We start from the raw sequence: 25,358 nt of genomic DNA on the forward strand, positions 1-25,358 counted from the left end.
CTTGCTTAATTACTTTCAATCAAAATCCTCTTGCCATCACAAAATTAGAAATGGTTCAACTCCATTAGTCTAAATTCTTCATTTACATACACAAAGACTGTCAGCTCTTGCTAAGCAAACGGCCTCTCGCCTGATGAGTTTTTTTTCTTTCCCTTCATTCTATTTCTCTATCTCTCTCTCTCTCTCTCTCTCTCTCTCTCTCACACTGTCTTTCTCTAATCATAAACTTGTTTAATGTTAAAGGAGTGGTAGGGATGTCCAAAACGAACAGAAAAAAAGTTAGTTTTGGACATCCCTACCACTCCTTTAAAACTGATTAGATGGTGAATTGCCTGTATGACTGGTCGACTAATCAGAAGTCCTATATAATTAGATTCATTTTAGCCTCACCTTATCTTTTTCTAAGGGGGCATTTAAATAAGATGAGAAGAGCTTGACAGAGAGCAATGGAAAAAGAATGGAGGCTGTCTTGAGAAGCACTTTTAAAAATAGAACTATATTTAACTTAAAAATACAAGTTGTAAAATTTTAATTATACCAATATTACAATTAAATGAATACAAAAATAAGAAAAAAATAAAGTTAGTCAACCTCACCTTTAAACTAGTAAACTGTCCATTTTGAATTATTCTTAAAAAATAACATCTTATATTCTTCACGGTTCAAAATTGTTAAAATCAAAATTCTACTTCAAATAAATGAAGTACTTCTTTTGAGTACAATATTTATCAAAGAATGCTGAAAAAAAAATCACAATTTCTACAAAATATTAAGCAGCACAAAAGTTTTCAACATTCATAATAGTAAAAATAAATGTTAAAATATATTAACATATAAAATTATTTTGAATTTATATTTTTTATACTATATTATTGAAAATAATTGCAGCCTCGGTGCATATAAAAGTTATGACATTAGCCTTGACATTAAAGTTATAACAGCTATGTACAAAAAAGTTCAGTAAATCAGTCATTTTGCAACTTTTCACTTCTTGTTCCCTACCCGACAAAAACTGAATATGCTCAAAAATCTTTAACCAAAACATGCTATTTAAACAGGAACAAGAAATCTGCCTCAAACTAAAACAAAAAGTCCTTGTATCAAACAATCACTGCAGCAAGTCACACTGTAAACAAATAAATAAACAAACCACTAAAAAGCTTTAAATGTAATTGTTGCGATTACATTTTCACAAAAAATCAAAGTGTCAACCTGAGGTTATGAGTTCATTGCATTTTTCTTGGAATCTAATTATGAGTGCACAGGTTTCACTGAAAAATCTGAAAACTGAAAAGATAAATGTAAGGAAACTTTGGTATGACATAATTTTCAAATAGCTAGGTGGCAGATTAAGGCAAGTGCAGGACGGTGGGCACTTATGTACCCAACCTGGGTCTCTTGCCCTTTAGGATGGGGCCACACAAGCAGCCATCAACTACTGTAGTTTCAATGTGATATTCAAAGGCCATACAATAATTTCCACTGGTGACGCGCCCTCTCAATCACACTCAGTGCCCAAGGCCTGCACATCAACAGGAATTAAGGACATGCAGACACTGTTAGTGTGCTGGCCATGGAATCTACCCCCAGCTCTGCTCAAATAACTAGGGCCCTGTAATAATGACAAAATCAAAGCAGGCCCTCGTGGTGCTATGGACATCCCCAAGCATCATCACTCAATCCTGATATCCCCACACACACACACAGACACACAAAGTGCTGACTCTCACATGGCATGTTGTTTTGTTTCCCTCACTTTCCTTGACCACACGCATACAAAGCCGCACACACTCACTAACTGGGATGTGCTTTGATCTGTTGTCTGCACGCTAAACATATTTTCTTAAAACTGCTTGCCTCTTACGCTGTACTCACTGGTGATAATGCTGAGAGAAAGTGACTTTGGAAAAAACCTATTTGCAGGGTTTCATTTCAGAAGGTTTGTGGCACTTACAAAATCAGGCCAAGGGGCTGCAACCGTCTCCTGTTTGGATGTCCTGACTGGGACATAAAACCCAAGCCTGGGAAATTTGAAATCTACCAATTTTGACAAATTTCCTAATCCACATTTACTGAAATATTACTTGACCCTATTTACTTAATAATATTTTGCTTAACAATAAACTGGTCTGTTTTCTGGTCTCATTCATACATGCATTCATCTGTGCATTCATATGTTATTTAAAAAGCTTGCATTGTACTATATATATATTTAAACACCATCTCTACAAAGTCCTAAAAACGACCACTTTGCCCAGTCCAATCAATTACAAATATGCTACATTGCAAAAGTAAAATGGAAACTTTTTAAACTTTCATTTGCGATATCAGGGGACAGTGATGGAGGAAGACCCCGAAGCAGTGGGTCTCTGCTGGCTGGCTGGTGTTGAGCAGCAGTTCTGCATCCTTCAGAGCACCAGCAGTGCTTCTCTACCAGCCCTGCTCACTTGGGCTTGCCTAATTCTGTCACTTCGCTCCACGCTGAGCCTCTTTAAATGGCTACGCTGCATCTCCACTGCTTCCGCTCTCCTGTGCTCCTCTTTAACGAGGGGTTGCTCGTACCTGAGGAACAGCAAGTGGGAGCAGTGCCCTGATCATAGACCACCAGTCCGCCTGTCTGTCTCAATAACCTGTCTGCCTGTCACTGGCTTTCCTCTCCGCTCATGCAAATCTACACCAGGCTGCAGGGCCAATTTGTTGCCTTTTTTAAAATACAAATATTATATATAGGGAGCATTAAAGAGTATTATATATATAGATACAGAATTTACATCTAAATGTAAATAAAATATAACATTTTTATATATTATAAAAATAAAAGAATTTTTAAGAAGTGAAAAAATGTAAATGTGCACTTTCAATGCTCAATGCAAATTTGCTTTGAGAAAAACCACCAAAATGCATAAATACATAATTTTAATACATACAAAAATAAAAGTAAAAAATAAAGACCTTATTTTCCAAAAAATTAATAAAATGAATGCTGAAAAACAAAACAGATAAGGCAGTGGAACAAATTTCTATTCTATTATTTTAAGATTGTGGAACATAGCGTGTTGAGAAATAATTGTAATTCCAAAGAAAGATTATAAAATATGATTACATTCAAATCATGCAGTGACACCACACGCTGCAAAATAACAGCACAAAGGCACATTCATTACGCACACAAAACAGCATAAAGACAGAAACACAAACAGTGAATTGGAGAACTGTCCCCTCATTGTTCATCTGACTGCACATACATAGAAAAACTGTGTTTTCCCTTTATCCAATTATTTAATGAGAAAGGGAATTTGCCCCAATTCCCTCATTTTACAATGTATGACATGCTATACTACACAAAACAAACACACAAGAAAAAAAAAAAAGTTTAAACCCCAAGCTTTCCTTTTAAATTTCCCAGACACTCATTGTTCAGGAGAGTTTCGGATGATTTTAGCCATGATTTAATGTAGCTTGTTAAAGAGTGATGATGTCAGCACAACAGAGGAGCCTCTAAATCCACCACATTCACCCAAAATGCCTCGATGAGATAATCACGGGTGACGTCTGCGAAAACACTTATTATATTCGGCCATCGCCTGGCTGAAGCTGCTAAAACTCATCAGCGTTATTCCATATATCTCTCTGGGAACGAGGGTGGGGGGGAATGATCTGAACTTTCTTTTTTAAAGGGACAGGGCTTTTTCTATAAAGAAAAAGGCTGCTTTATTTTTTATTGTAGGGATTTACTTAACTCCAACATATTTTCCTTTTATAACATATATTTATTGTTTGTCTGAAAGTTAATGCAGGAATGGTAAATTTTAAGCACTTGTCCCTGTTCTTGTGCACATGTGCTTTACCAAAGTCCCATAAAAAGCTTGGAGTTGACAACTCAACACTAGAGATAAGAAAAGGATCAACCTGAGCCTTTCTCATTGCTTAATTTATTTTAAATCCCAGCTCTATTTACCCAGTGCAGGCCAGCAGTCATTGTCGATCTAAACCTAAAAAGAAAGTAATCGGTTCTTCAGTGTGGCACATTTATGAAACTAGTCAGGTATTTATATGGATACGTTGATAATCTCACTACTTTCAGGGGCTACGGCCTGAGTTGTGAGTCTGCTGGGTCGAGGGCAGTGGCTCCCTGTAGTCTAAGTTAATAATGAGCTCTTCGGCAGTATGTGATGTGGAGGTCCTAATCCTCCACCTGGACCCTGTTTATCATCGGAAAGAGCCACACAGTCAAGGGAGGGGGAGTGCAAGGCACTCGGACCACTCACATCAGACAGGATATCTTCTCCGATGTGCCAGCACTTTAACCCGGCCTGTTATTAAAACTCTAATCTGTTAAACATGTCAATGTTAGCACTTTTAGCATGATTAATAAAACGAGACTCCAGAGAGCTGCGCAGGCTTTTCTGTTGCCCTGAGTTGTTTTGTTTCATGCGTTTCTTTAGTTTCATTTTTAAAAAAAAATTGCCTCATTAACAGTTTGAATTATCTACTCACACATACATAATTCTCCAAACATGTTATTCTGGTATGCACCTCAGGTCAATCGGATCTGAAACTGAAAATGTATTACTCTGAAAGATAAATATTTAATGCCAAGACACATATCTTCATGGAGCAAACTCGAAAAAAAGGTTTCCAAGATGCTAGTATCAAATTTGCTTCATAGAATCTGAAAGAGTGTATGTACTTGCAGAGAAAATAGGGTGATGCACAGCAACGGTACTGAGGCGGAGGGGGAGACTTAAAGGATGTGATTTATCTGAGCTTGATTGCGTGTTAATCGAGGTTACGTGTATTAAGTGGAATCTAATTGGAACAGACACTGGCAGCCTGACAGATCGACATGATGCAGATGGACTGAGAGAGAGAGAGAGAGAGAGAGAGAGAGAGAGAGAGAGAGAGAGAGAGAGAGTTGGAGAGTGAGTCAGAGAAAAAGAGAGTGAAAGCAAGAGAGGGACACCGCTGAAGCAAATATGAATCTACTAAGAGGTTCTTCCCCGAAAAGAAACTTAAAGTATGAATTTGTACTTAACCTACTGCAGTTACTCTTAAAGAGTCAAAAACTTCAATAATGTAAACGTAAAATGAAATTAGAACCTACTGTAATGCAATTATTGTAAATGAATAATCTGTGTAGGTTATTCAAAAGAAATCAAGTCAAAATGTAACTTGCAAACGACTTCTTTGCATGATGACATCACTAAGGCCATTAAAGGTATCATCCAATCACTCTTTGATGGACAAAATCCAAAAAAAAAAATTCTCATAGAATGTCCTGTTTACATTTAAAAATGTATCACATTACGAAGTCAAATGGCTGTTTACATTGATTTCTAAGGGGATAGTTTACCCAAAAATGAAAAAAGGTGTCCAGTGTTGTTTGAAATTCATTAAATGAGCAAAAATGTTGAATGTTTCACGGAAGAAAGTGTCACACATGTTTTAAATTATAGAAGATACAACTCCACAACTTCTTTTTGGCTTTAGCACTCCTAAGCCTAAGCCGGCACAAACATTCTCTTATACTTCATTGGAAACAGAGGGGGGGGGGGGGGTCTTCCCCTTAAAAAAAAAAAAAAAAAAAAAAAAAAGGCCCAGCTGCTCCAGTACATCTCAGCACTGGGAGTCAACTGCCCAATTTTGCACTCAGCTCACCAGCTTTTTCTATCCTAGAAGACAACTGGTTTGAAGGGCCTTGCTTTAAATCCGAAGCATTCACCCTATGACGATGACTGAGTGCCCTTTGCAACATTAGTCAGAAAAAAGGCACAAGAGGCACACCTGTTGTGCCAAGCAACTGCTCTCTGAAAGACTACACAAACACGTAACAAATTATACCAACAGAAAAGGAGGGGGTGAAAAATATCTGTAGCTATGCCAAATACTGAACGGGAGGAGGAGACTTTAAGGTTTCTCTCTCAAATGAACGCGTGGACACAAGCCTGTTAACAGACATCGATTGCATCAGGTCATGGACTCAGAAATGCCATTTGTAGTCATCTTTTATCACACCTGTGTTCAATAACAGGCCTGCGTTATTAACAGCAGAACATAACCGTTGTGGATGACTGTGTCCATTCGAGTCCCTTCATTTTGCATTCGTTCTTGCATGATAATTACACGACTGATGATGTGAATGATATCATTTTGTGCTGTAATTTCAGATTATTTCACATTCAGTCAACCCAAAATAAAAAAAAATAAAAACACCTTTTTTAAATATCCAAATAAGATTATTGGACTACGTTTTACAAGAAAATCGTACTTTAGTCTTTCCACTCTCAAAATTCCACACTTACTCCATTGTGTTACTTGTCGTTTCATTGTTAACATGTGCTTGCAATTTCACAGTGAAAGCTAATCCTACACCATTTTTTTGATTTGGTCAAAAATAGGTTAATGAAATGTTTAACATTTTATCCAAATTTACTTCAAGATGTATTTTACATTTTATAATTTCTATCCTTCTCTAGGATATGAACCCATGATGTTGGTGTTGCAAAAACAGAAAGATGTACAACATTGTTTTGTGAAGACTAGAGAGAATAAACCCTCAGCCATCCACATCAAACACTCAAATCACTCTTGACACAGTCCCGTCACAGTGCCGAGACAAGGGACTGAGCTACTCCTCTCCTCTTCTGATTTGATGCATGCTGACTGTTACACTAATGGCATTAATAAGGACAAAATTACTATTTTGAAACACTGACTTTTCATCTTCCTAATCTGTCTGGCCATGTCCCTGCCCCCAGTCCTCCATTATGGGACCTGCGGACGGGTAGCCTTCCCATTGCTCGGTATGCCATGCAAATTGATTGCAATATTTTGAGAGGCCAAGAAGACTATGATCATTTAAATTTGACCCTCAGCTATTTTTAAGTGTTTGATTGAGATAGCAACTCATCCAGTTCAGCCCAGACTGGCCGGATAAGATTTCTCTTACTCTGGATTTTCTTCTTAAGCATGGCAGAGGCACATCCATGCACTCGGCTTGCAAAATTAAGTGCTGCAGCAGAAATACGCAGAAATTTAGAACACAAATAAAGAAATATAGATAAATATGTATTGTAATCTGCAAAGGGAGAGCTGGTCATACTCTGCTAGGCTTTGGGCTCTAACATTGAGAGAAATGACACAGTATGATCAAGGACATGAATTGCTCATTGATTTTTAGCGCCAGCTTAACTATCCATTCCAATTGATTTTAACCCGGCTGGGTTATGCGAGCTATGACACTTTTAATGCATCTTCAATATGGCAGATCACTACTGACAGAGAACAAATTTCGAAGCACACAGGAGGGAGAAAAAAAAATGTTGATATGTAAAACAAGAGTTGTTTCTCTCTCTTTTCTCTATCTTTTCTCTCTCTTCAGCCCTCTTGCACCCAGTTCCTGGTTGGGAAATATGCACATCATAAAAAGTGTAGTTCAGTCTCTAATTATTAGTGACTGCCTTACCAGTTTTGTTACCTTAGCAGGTTACAAAATAGAGGCAAAGTTATATAAGTCTGCCAAAATGCTAATTATAGCACATAGCTCCTCTTTGTGAGCCATTGAGAAATTGCAGAACCTTCTAGGTGCACAGGAACCAAATAAAACCTTTACTGCCTCAACATGCACATACAGAGCCTGCTTACCAGAAGTGAATCAAGTTTCCACCAAACCTGTACAGGAATTGGGGCCAAAACTTAAAAATGCTATATATTCTACATGAAAACAGCATTTTTCTATTGTTCTAATTTACTATGAACCCACTTTTTAAAAAATAAGTCTACTATTCTTATAAATAATAAATAAAATAAATTAAATTTTGTGAATCATTCTTAATGTATCTCTTCTCTATCAATGGTATTATATCATTTGCATCAATTATGAATTAAGCCTGGGTTTAGTGAAATAAGAGATAATGTGAGACGTGATCCAATGGGCTAAATGTCATCTGTCACAGAGAAACACGTTAAAATAGAGGCTCGCTTTCCTGTGTGGGCTCAGCTTTCACCCTGGGGAGGGGAAATTTCTTTTACTTCTGCAAAACACCGCTTTCAAATATCACAAAGTCTCTTACGGTGCACTCATTTCACCCCTATTGGTTCAAGTACCTATTAAGTTCGAAAGACAATTTGTTCTGAAACCTTAAATTTCAGAACAAACATCTTCCCTTTTCTCATCCCACCGGAGATATACCTTTTTATTTCCGCATACTATGCTAGTGGCCTAGTGAGACAAGCTAAATGCAGATTTCAGTGCAAATGGGACATGGCTAGTGTCTTTCCAGCACGGTGAGTGGAAGTAGCCACCAGCGCTGTGTCTATGAGAGTGTCAGATTGTTTGAGTTAGGATGAAAGACAGGCTCCCTGTTAAAGCTGCAAGAGCTTTCAGCCATGCACTTGTTTCTCTCTGCCTCATTCATGCTCTGGCCTTTGAGAGCAAACTGCACACTGATTCATTTCAACAGGATGAGAGGCTGTATATGGGGAACAAGATTTAATTGTTCTGTATATGATGTCAGTGAAAACAGAAGTTAGATAAAACGGACAAAACATCCATTTGGAAACATCTGGGGACATCCTCAACTGAAAAAAAAAAATAAAAAAATAAAAAAATAAATAAATTCCATGCATGCATGTAAATAATAATGTAATATAAAACGATAACTGATAATTTAATTATTCATTTATATAAATAAACATTTTAATAAACATATAGTGCGTACTAAGCTATAGGGTATTTACATCACAATCTTTAGTAATTATAGGGTATAGAACTCCATAGAAGTAAATGAGTGTGCAGAACAAATTCTTCAAAGATTTGCAGTGCTTGAAATATCTAAGATATTATATCTTCTTAAATCAGTATAAGGGTATTTAAGCGTAACAGTGTCCAACAACTATGGCTTTTTGATCACTGTTCTTTCACAGGCACATACATTTTATTTCTGAAAACACAAACACTAAAAAAAACAAACAACAAAAAAAAAGAACACGAACACCCTCCAGCATTATTGACGATGTGATAACTCTCATTTTGAAATTGACTTCGCACTTGTGCGTGTGCTTTGCATGACAGCATAATTACAATATTTCACTTTTCCTGTTGATTCACTCTATTTGTGCACAGCTATGATAGAGCCAGCACAATACGTCTGCCAGTTACAACAGCAATGAGACACGTCATGGAAAACTTTATGATCTCATGTTCCTGTTAATCAGGGTTTGAAAAAAGCGAAGTCCTTCACTCCTATTTACCTAAACCAGCTCACTTTGTGTAGCCTTATTTTATGGGTTTGTTGTTTTAGTGTGAGGTATTATAACTTTGCATTCTTTCTCAAGGTCAGCTGCTGGCGTGACACACACAATATTTGCTTACGGGGCTTTTCAGGTCAGTTCTATTATATTTACATCAAATAATTTTTGATAAAGGATGTAAAAGACCTATAAAACAGAACCATAAATGGGAGAGGTGTAGTTGAGGAAAAAGTACAAAAGATCAACAGGGTTTTTTTTTTTCATATCTTTGACACGTTGATGTTTTTGTGCTGAACCTTGCCAAGCAATGCACCTAAACTAGGACAACAAAGTGGGCACCAGCTCTTGTTTCTACCCAAAGTACCTGTCTCTTATCTCTACAGCTCTATAATCACTTAACAAAGACTCGGGCATTTGCACAAATTAAAACATCAATAATGCACAAGTGCTTTTCAGTTTCTGCCACACAAACCCCAGTGCTGGGGCAGCAGTACTCTCTTAAAATGTGCCACACTCTTGCCCCGAGAGACCTCAAATCCCGTACCAATCCACACCCCATAGACACGGGAGGGGGGAATTAAACTCAAACGATCAGGGGAAGGCTTATTTTTTAGGAATGAGGGAAAGTGGTGCTTCAGTGTAAACAGCCAACACCCTTGAGTGGCTAACTACCATAAACAACATCACCACAGCATGGTCACCATTTGTCATTAGTGGTCTCGTTGCGAACACAGACAGCTTTAATTCAGGCCAGGGATTCTGCCCTGTCTTTACATATCTAAATCGGCAAAGGCTGGTCTCTTATTTACAGGGATGAGAGCGACCAAACCATCATAGTGAGATGAAATATTGCATGTTAAATATGCTTAAAAGGGGTCAAAACAAGTCCACTATGCGAGAAAAGAAAGAGAGGAAGGGTGGAGGAGAAAACAGTCAAAATTAAAGGGTCCGAAGACGGAGCAAGGAGGTGTTCTATAAGAGACGGTCCGTTAGTACATTAATCTTGTCCCCCGTCTTCACGTACTATCCACTTATCTCGAAGAATGTATAGTCTATATAGTCTTAAAAGTGAGATAACCATTCAAATACTATAGGATTTGTAATGTGTGTGCTTGAGCCAAATGTGCATGTTCATGCACATTAAACATTCCTTCTATGGGCCAAAAGATGTCAAAGACAGAATAACTGAGATTCTCACACACACACACACACAGAGGCTTTTAAGCTGACACATTACAATTAAGTTACTTTATTTTTCCCAAGTATAATATCTTATCTTTTTTTCTAAACAGATTATTTCATGTTTATCATTATTCCATAGTTTTTTCTTTCTTCCCGATACCCATGCAAACAATCCCCTTGTTAGCAAACTGTTAAGACAGGCGCTTGGTAGCCTACACAAATTGCGCTCGACCAAGCGAATTTGTTTTGCAAGGATGACCTGTTTAATCATCTCATTTTCTTTTGCGGACGTTTATTCATCTGGTTTCCACGGTTACAGAGAACATTAAGGGGCTACAGTAATAAGGCTGGAGAGTCAAACAGGTAATAAAAAAATTAACGCCATTTTGCAGCAGCCGAGATTGGTCTCTGAAATGAATCAAGGGAGAGGGGAGCGCACACGCAGGTGAAAAGGGGCCTCCAATATTTCCAAACAATTAAGGGCCGGGCTGGTTATTTCACTCTGTAGAGAAGCTCAGATGGGCATCCAATGGACACGACACTTTCAGAACAATCAGTGCTCGGCTGTTTTAAAGTCATAATGTTCCCTTATTTATCGTGATACTCTGATTACTTATCAAGACAATCAAATCCAACTGAATTACGATTATTAAAATTTCTTCCCTCCATTCCAAGATAAGATTACTATTAGTTGCAAAAGTACAGTTATAAAGACATGTTGTAAAAATCTATGTATTTACAACCCGAATTCCGGAAAAGTTGGGACGTTTTTTAAATTTTAATAAAATGAAAACTAAAAGACTTTCAAATCACATGAGCCAATATTTTATTCACAATAGAACATAGATAACATAGCAAATGTTTAAACTGAGAAAGTTTACAATTTTATGCACAAAATGAGCTCATTTCAATTTTGATTTCTGCTACAGGTCTCAAAATAGTTGGAACGGGGCATGTTTACCATGGTGTAGCATCTCCTTTTCTTTTCAAAACAGTTTGAAGACGTCTGGGCATTGAGGCTATGAGTTGCTGGAGTTTTGCTGTTGGAATTTGGTCCCATTCTTGCCTTATATAGATTTCCAGCTGCTGAAGAGTTCGTGGTCGTCTTTGATGTATTTTTCGTTTAATGATGCACCAAATGTTCTCTATAGGTGAAAGATCTGGACTGCAGGCAGGCCAGGTTAGCACCCGGACTCTTCTACGACGAAGCCATGCTGTTGTTATAGCTGCAGTATGTGGTTTTGCATTGTCCTGCTGAAATAAACAAGGCCTTCCCTGAAATAGACGTTGTTTGGAGGGAAGCATATGTTGCTCTAAAACCTTTATATACCTTTCAGCATTCACAGAGCCTTCCAAAACATGCAAGCTGCCCATACCGTATGCACTTATACACCCCCATACCATCAGAGATGCTGGCTTTTGAACTGAACGCTGATAACATGCTGGAAGGTCTCCCTCCTCTTTAGCCCGGAGGACACGGCGTCCGTGATTTCCAACAAGAATGTCAAATTTGGACTCGTCTGACCATAAAACACTATTCCACTTTGAAATAGTCCATTTTAAATGAGCCTTGGCCCACAGGACACGACGGCGCTTCTCGACCATGTTCACATATGGCTTCCTTTTTGCATGATAGAGCTTTAGTTGGCATCTGCTGATGGCACGGCGGATTGTGTTTACCGACAGTGGTTTCTGAAAGTATGCCGATGAGTGATGCAGTGTCGTCTGAGAGCCCGAAGACCACGGGCATCCAATAAAGGTCTCCGGCCTTGTCCCTTACGCACAGAGATTTCTCCAGTTTCTCTGAATCTTTTGATGATGTTATGCACTGTAGATGATGAGATTTGCAAAGCCTTTGCAATTTGACGTTGAGGAACATTGTTTTTAAAGTTTTCCACATTTTTTTTTACGCAGTCTTTCACAGATTGGAGAGCCTCTGCCCATCTTTACTTCTGAGAGACTCTGCTTCTCTAAGACAAAGTTTTTATAGCTAATCATGTTACAGACCTGATATCAATTAACTTAATTAATCACTATATGTTCTCCCAGCTGAATCTTTTCAAAACTGCTTGCTTTTTTAGCCATTTGTTGCCCCCGTGCCAACTTTTTGAGACCTGTAGCAGGCATTAAATTTTAAATGAGCTAATTAAGTGGATAAAAGTGTAAAATTTCTCAGTTTAAACATTTGCTACGTTATCTATGTTCTATTGTGAATAAAATATTGGCTCATGTGATTTGAAATTCCTTTAGTTTTCATTTTATTACAATTTAAAAAACGTCCCAACTTTTCCGGAATTCGGGTTGTAGATAAAATATACAAATCTAAAAAAAAAATTGTTGCAGATTTCCTTAATCACAATGACTATGTAAAATACATTTTTGGAAATTATTTTTGGCCCTTTTTTAAAGCATTCCAAATCACTACAGAAGGTAATGTCTCTCTCTCTCTCTCTCTCTCTCACCCTCGACTTTGACAAATGTTGCCCCTTTGCACCAACCAATGAGTCTGACTATAAGCCAAATATAGAAGATTCCGGCACAATAGGCAGGACAGGTGTTGGAACCCCTCTGAAAAGATCTGGCCTCAGTAACTGAGACTAACAAAATCCAAATATGGTATTTAAGGAGAGCAGCGTACAGGAAAAATAAACAAGCCATTAGCATTCTCTATCTCTCCCCTATACCTGCCTTATGCTTTTAGACAATCCACACATACCAGGGAGCTAAACCACAGATTGCATAATGTAAGATCTAAAAAAAAAAAAAAAAAAAAAAAACTCTGGGCTGACTTGAACAGGTATTTTCATTCTATTTCTGCTGGTTGTGCAAGCCTTAACATGGCATTTGTCATGGTCTGCGCAGTGCTGGAAAATATCTAAATCAAGCTGGAACACTATTTAATGAAGGCTGCCTTCAACAATCTAACATGCCCTTTCATTCATTACTCATTACTTTCAGTGTGTATGAGATGGACATAAAATTGCACAGATAATAGCACAAAGCCTGGTGTCAGGTGTCTCATTTGGCACAGCACTAACACAGGGTTTGACTTTTTCATAAGTTGGCCATTCCAAAAATATACACTGGCTGCAAAAAGTCACTTATTGACACTTACAATGTGTGAATCTCATTGCATTAGATAACAAAATATCAAAGCAAATTGAATCTGCTTACAAATGTTGCTAGAGCCTTTCTTAGAGCTAACCTCACTTTTCTGAGACATTTTTGTAATTACTTTTAACCAAATGGTTTTTAGTACGCTTTTTAGAACATATATATTTTTTAAATATATAAACAATATAGAGGCCTATCATCATTTGAAGCTTAACATTAATTTCACTTGAGAAGAGTAATTAGTCTATCAATAAAATAAAAGCCACTTTTTCAGCGCTTTGATATGTATGTATATTTAAAATGCGCAAGATTTAATTTAATATTTTGTTGTCTAAGGCAAGGTCATTCAGACAGTTTGAAATAAGCATAAATATAAATACAATATTTTAAAATAATTATATTAAAATTTTAATTAAGATTTTATTTATTTAATTATTTATTTCAATTTGATCAAAATAACCTCACTTTTCTGAGACATTTTTGTAATTACTTTTAAGCAACTGGTGTCAAGGTGATTTTTAGTGTGCTTTTTAGTATACATATTTTTTCGATATATAAACAGTATAGTGTTTTATAATTTGAAAATATTAATTTCACTTGATAAGAGTGATTATTCTATCAATAAAATAAAAGCAACTTTTTCAGTGCTTTGATATGCATGTACGCATATTTAAAATGCACAAGATTTGATTTAATATTTTGTCAACGTCATTCAGACAATTTGAAGCATAAAATATCAATTAAATATTTAAAAATAATCAAAATAAAAAATAAAGAAAACCAAAATGTATAAATAAATAAAAAGTAAAATAAAAATGCATGCAAACAATTCTTTTCATTAGCTCTGTCTTGTTAGAATTCAAGTTGAAGCAATTTAAAGACGCCAAATCCACACCTGTCATCCAGACAGTTCCAATGAGCAAGAGCAGGCAGTCGGTTTCAAATACAGACTAAGGGTATGAACTAGCACAAAGGTCAAAGAGACACCTTAGCCTCCCCCCTTTCGTCTTAACAAAAGTCTGGGGTTGGGACAGAACAGCCTTGAGTCCTAAAACTCCTCTTGTAAAGGCAGAAATCCCCAAAAGTGGACACACAGAAGAGTCTAAAAAAGCTCTAAGCTCTAGCCATGAGACCGCCAACTGCTCTGTTAACAGCCTCTTAACAGGTGTGGGTCCAAGAACCATGTAATCCTATCAATTTACAAAGTGAAAAAAAGAAATTCAGTCAAACAACAAACTCCCGAGCCCCCTTTTGCACTCTCTTGTTCTCTCTCTCCTCTTGGTTTAGTGTGTAGGCTGTGACAGAACGCAACAGCTGGGCTTCAGATTTATCATGCACAGACTGTAATTATTGCTGCTGCTGCCTGCTACTGACCCAAGTGAATAGAATGTCACAGGCAAAAGCACACACAACCAGACGATTCACGGCAGGGGAGGATTCGAACGCAAGCACTCCTGTTTGCAGTCAATTACCAGAGAGGACAGGATATCAGCTCTGTGGCTCTCTAATGCAAACAATCTCAGAGGAAAAAAGGCAACAGGGAAGACATTCATTTCCCATTCGCTTATCACAAAATCTGAAAATAAGTTTTTTCAAATAAGCAAATTTTCATGACTGAGTAGATAAGAGGGAACTTGCTTCAAGAGATTAATGCAACATGCACACAGTGTCGAGATTTCACACAAGACCACCCGGAAAAGCAATGCTCTAATCTTATCGCCCACGCCACCCCATGTGACCTGTGTGTATAGGTCCGAGAGAAGGAGCTAAAGACTGCTAGCGTGCAGGCACCCATCCATCAGCTCGGGCCAATCCGTCCCTTAACTGCAATCTAGCTGCCGTTCTCCACTCCTGCCAGACTAAAGGAACTCGTCAGAGTGGCTGAAGCCTGTAGCTGCACTCAGCCGTCAAGAGCGGGTTACGGTAGTCCCTCTAACAACCCTGCCTGAAACCTGCCTACAGGGTTGTTCACACCTTAAAGACCCCTGCCACATTTAAAAGGATTAGTCGCCACATTTTGTACCGGCTTAATCTTCCTTTCAGCCAGCATAATAAGGGAGCGCCGATAAGCGGAGCATGCAAATTTCATTCGAGGCCATTGGAGCTCAAGCTTTCAGACAAACAGACTAAAGTCTTCCACACTGTGCTAATTGCTTCTTCATATTCTTCTTTTCCCCTCTTATATGCTGTATCAGCTGCCACAGATTATTTGTCTCCCCTACTTTGCATGAAATTAGAATTTCATGTGGAAGATCATAAACGTGAAATGAAGCCATTCTGCTAGGCCCTGCGCGTAGAGGAAGACCTTTCAACAACTTTTCTAACCATATGGGCCAAAACGAGAAAACACAATGTTTTGTCTGCACCAAAGGGGGGAAAACGGATCATAAAATTCTCAATCGTGTGGCACATTTGTTGCAAAAGGTGAGGTAGATAGCGCAAGATAGCAGCACTTTTTTTTTTTTTTTGTGAGATGCAAAACTTAAACCACAAGCTCCGTGAAGCACCGGTACCTTGATAGTAATACCTTTTTCCTCTCTTATATAGTTGACTTTTGTTTTACTCAAAATGATACACACAACTCACCTGAGCTCTGTTTATAACTGGATTTGCTTACAGCAAGGCAAATTGCATTCTTGGAAATTATATCATTACTCAAATAATATTCCAGCTTATTCACAAAGACAACATACTGTGATGTATTTGTTTAAATTAATATGCAAAACCGTATCCATTATTATCCTATTTAAATAAAAAAATAATAATATTTAATATACAGCAAAATTATACAATAAAAAAACCTGCATATTTTAAGCATATAAATCTATGGATATTTGTGATCGATTTATCATTCCACAAGGTTTTCTAGCACAGTATCAATTACATCATATATACTGTATATATATATAGTATATATATATATAAGTGACAGAAACATTCTGAAGTTTTAATTAGGGTCTGGTGTCTCCATGAATGCACAGGAGGAGAAGAGAGACCTCATAAGCATCACGTTCACATGCCTAGAGATTGATCCGTTCCTGTATTAGTCTCCGTTATCGTTTGTCTGACTGTGAGCTCGGGGACTGTTGGAGTATTAGGATGACAAAGTTCATTCTGATGTTAGGGGACCAGTGACTGATCAGGAAACTCAAGCTAGACTCAGTCGCCCTCTCTCTGTCATTGCTTTGCTTTTTTATTTTTATTTTTATAAGACGGACATATATAAAAGGAAACAAGTAAATACATTTACTATAGCAGTTAAATCTACAGCAGATTACTGCTGATTACTGATTATTATAAATAACAAACTACACTATTTATATATTACCTTTGATCATTAAAGCTGCATTTTGTTTAAAAAAAATAATGTATGAGCTATATGGATTCAACATTTCAATAAATACACACACATTAAAAAAATTTAGTAAATGGAATTTTTTGCCATATTTTAATATTAAAAACTTTTTTTTTTTAATTCAAGTTTATTTTTGTTTCAAATGATTCAAAATGTACAAAATGGATTTCAGATGTCCTTCTAAAAGGGGCTCACCTTTCTTCTGTCATCTGTGCGTGTCATCAATTATAGATTAGAATTTAAAGAATATGCATGAGTTGACATGGCAACACTGATCACCCCTTCACTAAAGAGCGCTCTAGCCTCTCTCAGCGGTCGGGTGTGCCGAGGGTCCCTCGGGAAATATAAGCATAAAAGGGGTTAAATGTGATGCCTAGCATCCTCTCCCCCTTGAATGTCCTCCTTCCGAATGTACTTCAAAAATCTGTTAATCTGCAGCACACAACATTCCCATTAGCATAGACCAGCCCCCTCATAAAAATTCCAGCTAGTTTAATTAAAAAATGTAAATTTACTGTCATCCGAAGAGCTGCAGAATTAGGACAGCAACAGCCTTTTTTATTGTTTAAGACATCAAATTGATTCGGTTGTTGCTAAATTGTGATAAAGGTTATTGAGGGCTGCAGACCTTGGGTTGTTTTTTCCTCCTCATTTGATCCTATTTTGCAGATGAGTGGTAAAGGTGCTTAGAGTGGACAGAGGCTAAAACTGCTTTCGCTTACAGAGAGAAAAAAAAAAATGCTGGAGTAATAAAATAACTCCAGTCATCTGAACAGAGGGCGTGCAGCAAAATGACAACGATTAAAAAAAAATCTAGGGTGTGTCTCATTTAGAATAAAACAGAAAGCAAACTGTTTAAAAAAAAAGGGGGAAAAAAGTGTCTGATAAATATAACATAATTAATCTGAAACCACTTCTTAAAGTTCATGAGATGCTCTTTAAAGGAAGCAACAATAACATTTATTTTCACTTAGTTTAATTTCATCTTTCACCATTTATCTTTTAGAACAAACAGTGTTCATTAGTGTCAAGAATATATATATATATTTCTTGTCTGAGGGCAACAAGACATGAAGATATCATATCAATAACTCACTTTATTCAAAATTAATGTTTGAATTTTCAGTTATGACAAAATCTACTTTTGGCACTGGAAAAATTCACTAATGTATTTGAATATATATATATTTTTTTCCAAGCTTAAAAAAAAAAATTGTGTGTGTGTGTGTGTGTGTGTGTGTTTATTAGTTAATAACCAGTCCTATTTCAAAACTTCAAAAAGTGAAATTCTGGAACAAGTAAAAATGTATGTTTTAATTTAATATAAAATATATGTGTGTGTGTGTATATATATATATATATATATATATATATATATATATATATATATATATATAGTTTTTTTTTTTTTATTAAATAAAAATATAGCAGTTACACACAACCATAAATAATCAAATGAGTGTCAAAGTGACATCTAAAACTCTACCTGAACAGCATCGAGTAAAACACATTGATAGCCAAGCAAACAAGTGTGTGAATAAACACTACAATTCTGGGCTAAATGAAAACTATTAATAAAACAAATAAGTTTAATTTTCCAGGAACTCTATTTAAGACTAAACTGAAATAGAAATCTGACAAGCCCAAACCACACAATATAAACTCACTATGCTAAAACAGCAGCATTTATTTCAGGAACATTTCGCAGTTTCTGATTTTATAATAGTATCTACAGCTCCAAAAGCCAGGTTATTTGGTAATGAAATCAGAAAATAGGATGGGACAGTATGACTGACATCAATTTCATAATATCCCTAAACGGAAGAATAAGGAAAACGGAGAGGGATATCATCTGTTCTATGTGCCCTTACATGTGTCCAAACAACATTACTACAGCATTTTGTTTACTCAATCCCCTTGGCAACAAACCCCTAGGCCACACCAGTCACTTCGCTAATATTTTTACATGCCTATTTATGTTTATGCCACATCGGAGCCTCCATAAAGTTAAATCAACATCAAAAAAAGAAATAAAAAATTCCCTTGACCACAGACAAACATGACTGCTTTAATAAACACAGATATATGAGTTTCAAACATCGCCGGACGCCTGTAGGTAAGAATGATACACCATGTCTAAATAACAAATAAACACGACTACTTCCAGGTTTAAAATGAAAGTAGTCTACTTAAATTCTTGCCCTCCTGAGAGGCATGAATAAAGTAAGAAAAGAAAACACGGCACTCAGAGACAGAGTGATCGCATTAAACCCTGCCATCTTCTCACGGCTTGTCACACAGTTATAAATAAAGGTACAGTAAACTCACAGCAATGATACGCTGCACTTAAAACAAGAGCAACTTCCCTGTTCAAGACATATTTTATATTAAAACACTCACCTATGGACACACACATTCAAACACACAGAAAGGTTAGAGAGGAGGGTCACTTACCATATTCAGGGTAGTCGAAGTTAAATCCTGTCAAGCATGTAACTTTCATAATAGTACTGAAATCTGTTTGAAAACCATCAGATGTAAGCTGGTCTGCGAGAAAAGGAAAACTAAAGGAAGTTGACAATAAGTGCCTTTTCTGCTCTCAATCATGTACTAAAGTCCTTAACATGTAATCTGTCAATAGTTTGAAGCAGAGATAATGCCGGCTGCCACGAGTGAGGTTGATTGGCAGCTTGGCTTGGCCCCTCCCTCCTGTGGTTTGACGGGGGGTAGTTGAGAGAATACAGAGCCGGCCCCTTCCTCGACCGCTCCTCCTGCCTCTCTCTCTCTCTCTCTCTCTCTCTCGGTCTACGGTTCTGCTCCTGTACACGCGCACATACACACCAAGCAGTTGGCGATGTCTGAATAGGCAGATAAGAAATTACAGCAGTGGAGGAACCTGAGCACACTTTTTTCCTCCCCTTAGTGGGCTGGTCTTCCCATCTTTGGGCTCTTCTAGCCTTTCAAGTCTCTCGGGGAGGAGCCTTCCACGATTCCATGAAAATGAGGAGGGAGGGATAACTCAAAGGCTCAGAGAAAATATCAAGCTCATTAGATATATCAGTCGGACATTTTTGCATGTGATTGTGATGATAACAGCACGCCCGTTCTAAAATGAAAAAAAAATGTTCTGGTTTTTGTTTATCTCATGTTGTGGGAAAGACCCTCTCTGGCCTACCGTACATTTGACTATCGCAGTTCATTTTATGAGTGTTACTTACCGAAAACAGGAAGTTTGCGGAATATTGCAAAAAAAAAAAAAAAAAACATACCAGCAAATTCACGTGTAAAACCAGAGTAGTTATATAAATGAAAAAAGTCTAGTATCAGTTACATTTTATTGCATATTTTAAAGTTTCCTCATAAAAAAAATATATAAAAAAACTTTAGTATTGAAGAGTGCTCACATAGTGAAGTAACCTTATCCTTGGAACAGTTGGTTGCATATTATGAGGAAGGGCAAATAAAACCTACATGTCCCACCCCCTGTTCCCTTCTTCTCCCTCGCTTTTTCCCTCCTTCTCTTCTTCATTCATCTTTGCCTGCTCTCTGTGCGCTTGTCCCTCTGATAAGGTATCAGTTTTCATTGCAATTTCAGGTGAAATGATAAACGGCAGCCGTTACCAGGTGACAATGAATACTTTATAAGACAAAGCCCTTATTTGCCTGGCAGTTTCTTCCGCTGTGGCATGCAAAAGTGCACACAGACAGCATGTTTTCAGCATATTTCTATCTAAACACAGTCAACTTTGGAAATATTTACATTTGCAACTTGAATCGCGACTCATACGAGTAAACAACAGCAGGCAGGAAGTGCCAAGTTTTGGCCAACACAAAATTGGCTTAATTTCTTGAAAGCACTAAAAAATAAGCCTAATAAAAAGGGGAAATGGATATTCTGGGTACTGTCTCATAACTGTGAGAAATTAGTCAATCTCAAGTTCCTGTTTGCAAACTGTTACATCTCATTTGTGAGCATAAAACAGGTTTTGGTTGATTTAGTGATTATACGGATGACTCATAAAGCAACAATGGCAAAATGTTCCCACCTTAAACTCAATAATCCAGAAGGGAAGAGCAGTCAGTCATTTAATATCTTCAAGACATTATGGAGAAAACCCTAAACACGCAAAATATCAGCAGACGCACCACACCTATCGATCTCTGCCAACATCATAAAAGTTTTCCAACAAAACAACATAATGCCACCTTTATGCATGGGAAATATTTTGAATTAGTACAGCAACACGTGTCGAGCGCATTCAAAGCGCTGACTGACACCGTAACAGGACGCACAACGAGCGTGCACCGATCCAGCGGAAAGCTTTGTATGTTAGGGAACGGCCAGTGTTCGCAGATCATTTTTCTTTTCGCTGCCATTTCTGTTTCTCTGAGAGGAGCTGAATGGCGTTTGATGTGGCCCATTATGATGGTATGCTCAGGGCATGGGGGCGAGTGAGGAGGGGGGACTGTGACATGGCAGGGCTACATCCGTCAAAGGGATGCAGGGACCAGACGTTTAGCTGCCCCTGACCGCGCACTCCAGGAGGGGCTGGTCTGATGGCCGCCCGCTCCAAGTGCCTCGCTCCGCCGGGACAAAAGCCAGCGCCCAGTTGAAAGATGTGAATTGAGGGGCTTTTATGCCTAGGGCCCGGGGCCATGCGGAGTGAGAAAACTGACCTTTGCTGGGAGTTAGATTGTGTTTGAACCCTCTCGCTCTCTTAGCCAGTGGGACGGCACTGACTGAGTGAATGACTGTGAGATAGAGGGCATCACAAAAAGAAAACCAAATTAAAAAAATGGAAAAGGGAGCATCATCACCATCACCGTCATCATCATCATCATCTCCTTGGCCTGAAAAAGAAGCTTTCCCACAGAGGTTTAAAATGGAGTTCTTTTCCCGCTCAAATCTCAATTGTGAATTTGACAGGAAACTGAATATGACAAATCTGGAGTCTAGTGCAGTGGCTTGAAAAGAAGGCCTGAGAAAGCATTTGCCCTTGTATTGTTCTAGCGAAGTCTGTGATGTTGGATATCATTCCCCCTCACGTCTGTTTGGATAGCATTATATATTTATTTTTTCCGGGGTAAACATATCGCATACCAAAATGTGGGCATATCTCCAAAAGGAGTGGTCAGAAGTTACTTATCATAAACGAATTGTGGTGGTGATCTTTATAATGAAAATCTCTTTATTAAATTAACCATATCGTCAATTTGCAAACACATGAAAATGTACCTGGGGGGAAAAACGAGGTTAAAGAGGTTCCTGGAGCAAAGAAAGGTGCACATCTATCTAGTGATAGGCTGACATGTCCAGTTCACTTAAAAAACATTACTTAAAAGTCTAAACATTTGTCTTGACGCAGCTTTCATCCCCTGCCTCCCATCATTACATTTCAGTATCTCTCCCGGATGCAGACAGTCATAATGTAATCTTCCTAATTTCAGTCTCTCGCAATCTGGTTTTAAAAGGGAATGAGAGAAAGGGCCACATTTCTGAAGGCCCTGACCATAATCATTTTAGACAGATAGCTTCTCCCATTGCAGATGAGCAAATATTTGTAAACTAGCTATCTAATGGAAAATTATAGCGAAATTAGAGCAAAATTCATGACAGAGAAATCTGATTACCTCTAATTTTATTATGCCATCTAGCCCACAAAGCATATTTTTGTAGAGTTTTTTTCCATAAATACCTATGCCAGGGGTCCCGGTAATCAAATAAAATTGAAATTCATATCCCCATTAAATTCAATTAGATGCAATTTCAAAAGCCTATCAAAGATTTTAATTACTAAATTATAAAAGTCTCTAAAGCCAAATTGGGGAAGAAAAAAGTACATCTCTGCAGTGGAGGGGGCAGGAACATAAATATAAATAAATGAACGTGACTCAAAATAAAACAAGCAGAGGAAATTGTAGATTCAAAAAAGATACCTGACGGAAAATAAAATTAACCGAGCAGAGGCTTTATTCAGCGGCTCTGGGTGGAAGAGTGATGTGCGGCCAGGACGAAAGACTCCTGGAGCAGAGGAAATGAACTTAGCTGAGGTATGCTCTGCTTCTAAACGTCTGCCCTCCAAGTTATTAAGCCGTAATTGGCTAATTGACACCTTAATTTCATTTATGGGCCCCTGCATTGAGGAGTCAACCTCTGGGTATGGAGGTGGTCCAGGAACAGAACAGCGAGCCAGTATCCTGTGTGCAGGTGGATCCGAGCCCTCTTCTCCCCCCTACACACCACAATCACGAGTACAATAATTAAATGGGAAAGGGAAACATACTGCCTGAGCAAATGCTTACGGAAAACACTAAAATCCTCCGTACCTGCTAACGATGACAGCTGCGGGGGTTCAATCGTGCGTGCACAACCAATATCCTTGCAACTTGCCTCATTGGGCATCAATTTGTTTCCCCGCGATAATTCTTTTTGCTAGAATATGTGATAAAGGCTGTTTTTTTTAGGTGATATGAAATGCGCCGTTTAAATTATGTTTACCCACCGAAAGCTCGGTATATCATAAAACAAATTCATAAACAGTAAATTTGCAACGGATGAACGGGTTTCAGCACGCCGTGCAGTAATGCGTAGGACTGACTATTTTAAAGTGACATCAAACACTGCTGCTGCTACCTTTCAAAAATGGGACAGTATAGGGGTCTCGGGTCACCTACTCGGCCCATTTCCCAGCCACCCCCACTCCACACCAATGGGCGGCTAAAACAACAGCACAGCAGCCTGGGAGGACTACAAAGCTCTGTCTGAAAGGACACCTGCTGCTTTTATTCACTTAACGCTCTTTAACTGCTCTCTGTGTTTGTTTAAAAGCCATATCCTAAAAAGACAACCTTCAGGCTCTGGATTGGGCAATGATGAATTAGATAAATATTGGCATTAATTGTTGCTAGACAAACATCTCGCACTCTGACAGAGAGAGAGAGAGAGAGAGAGAGAGTGGGGGAGTGTGGCTTCTGGAAGAGTCAAAATCCAATAGGAGAGACTCAGTAAATATTACTAAACTGAAACTTTAATCTGCTTTTTTCCACACTCAAGCTGGCTGGGTATTAAAGCTAATCTTTTTGTGTGTCATATGGTGGAAGATATGGATGGAGCTAATTTTTAGAGACAAATCTGATATTTGTCAACTGGTTGAAAAAACCTAGGAATTTTCCACTTATCCTCCCACGATGTGAAGGTGCGTTAACAGCAAAATGCAGATGGTGTGGAGCTCTCAGCACCCAGCCCAGGCCTGAGCTAGCCTCCGAACGACAAACTGCAACCAGTGCTAAAGTGCAGAGCGGCTAGTGTGTTATTCTGCATTGCAATTTTCTCGCTGTTTATTCTCTATTCTTCACCATTGTTTGCCTAGCTACTTCCTCTGCAATTATTAAAAATGCAACACTGAGCTAACTTTACAACTCTTTCTTTTTCTAATATGGAGACAAGGAAAAATGTTTTAATTTAAAATGTAGCATAAATCTTTAAGGACGCCAACTGCAAGCCCACTGGGTAATTTTCTTGTTTACCTTTACAAATGAAACTCTCTCCTTTCCTCTGTATACTTTTGGAAACTTTAAAAAGTAAGGAAATTTGTTTCAGAGGTGGACCAACATTTTGATTACAGGTTACAAAACATGCACCAATAAATTGTTCACAATAAAACCAGTAACATAGTAAGAAAATAATCTAGTCAAAATATAATTAAAATGTGCTGTAAACATATATCTACCTATTACAGAGTTTCAAGTGTAGTTCACTAAAAAAAGCAGTTCATTATTGACTTCACTGAAGTATTAGAAAGAACAATCTACAAATAGAAGTATGGAAATGAGCCTTTAAAAGCTGTATTTAAGGAACAGTGCCAACAGGGCAGCTCACATAAAGAAAAGGCTTTTTAAGAAGTTAACCACTACCCTTCCTCAGATGAGAGGCCCCTTATGAGCAACTGAGACCGAGACAGAAAGAGAAGAACAAAGCTGATCATCATCAGCTAGACAGACAGATCTGAGATCAGCAAAGGTGTAAGGCAGAAAGCCTGTCACTCCACCAAGCGCAATAGACTACAGTGAGACATTTTACCACTTCTCTAATGTTCTTTTTTTTTTAAAGTCAAAAACAAGCAATCCAAGCCTTTCGTTCTGACCACAAACATGCATTAACAATCTCTGACTCAGTATTTGAAAGAAGCTGAATGAACAGGCTCAAAAGTTCTGCTGAACTTATTCATCTTCTTTCGTACACTTTGTCAGCATGTTAGAATTTTATTACTTATTTGCTGCTTTAAAGAAACACAACAAGTTGGACAAAATAAAAATAAAAGCATGGTATAGAAAAGATTTATGTAACACAAATGCTTGTTGAAACTAGTAAGCATAGCTGACATCTGTTGATCAATCCTACTGTGAGCTGAAAAAAAAAGTTTATATTATAGGCACAGTGAAATTCAGCATTTTT

General features: G+C 37.8%; 1 protein-coding gene across 3 annotated transcripts in view; it reads right to left on the minus strand.

The window, feature by feature from the left end:
• casz1 (castor zinc finger 1) overlaps nt 1-25,358 on the minus strand; it is a 198,757-nt gene that overhangs the window by 59,294 nt on the left and 114,105 nt on the right. Inside the window, exon 1 of one of the 3 annotated variants that reach the window (XM_059541314.1) lies at nt 19,358-19,773. The exons of the other annotated variants lie outside the window; for them this stretch is intronic. Coding sequence (XP_059397297.1) covers nt 19,358-19,406 — 49 coding nt within the window. The 5' untranslated portion in view covers nt 19,407-19,773. Of the gene's footprint in view, nt 1-19,357; nt 19,774-25,358 lie in introns of those variants that run through there. 3 annotated transcript variants of the gene reach the window in all.

The sequence above is a fragment of the Carassius carassius genome, chromosome 46 (assembly GCF_963082965.1).
Source record: "Carassius carassius chromosome 46, fCarCar2.1, whole genome shotgun sequence".
NCBI lineage: Eukaryota > Metazoa > Chordata > Actinopteri > Cypriniformes > Cyprinidae > Carassius > Carassius carassius.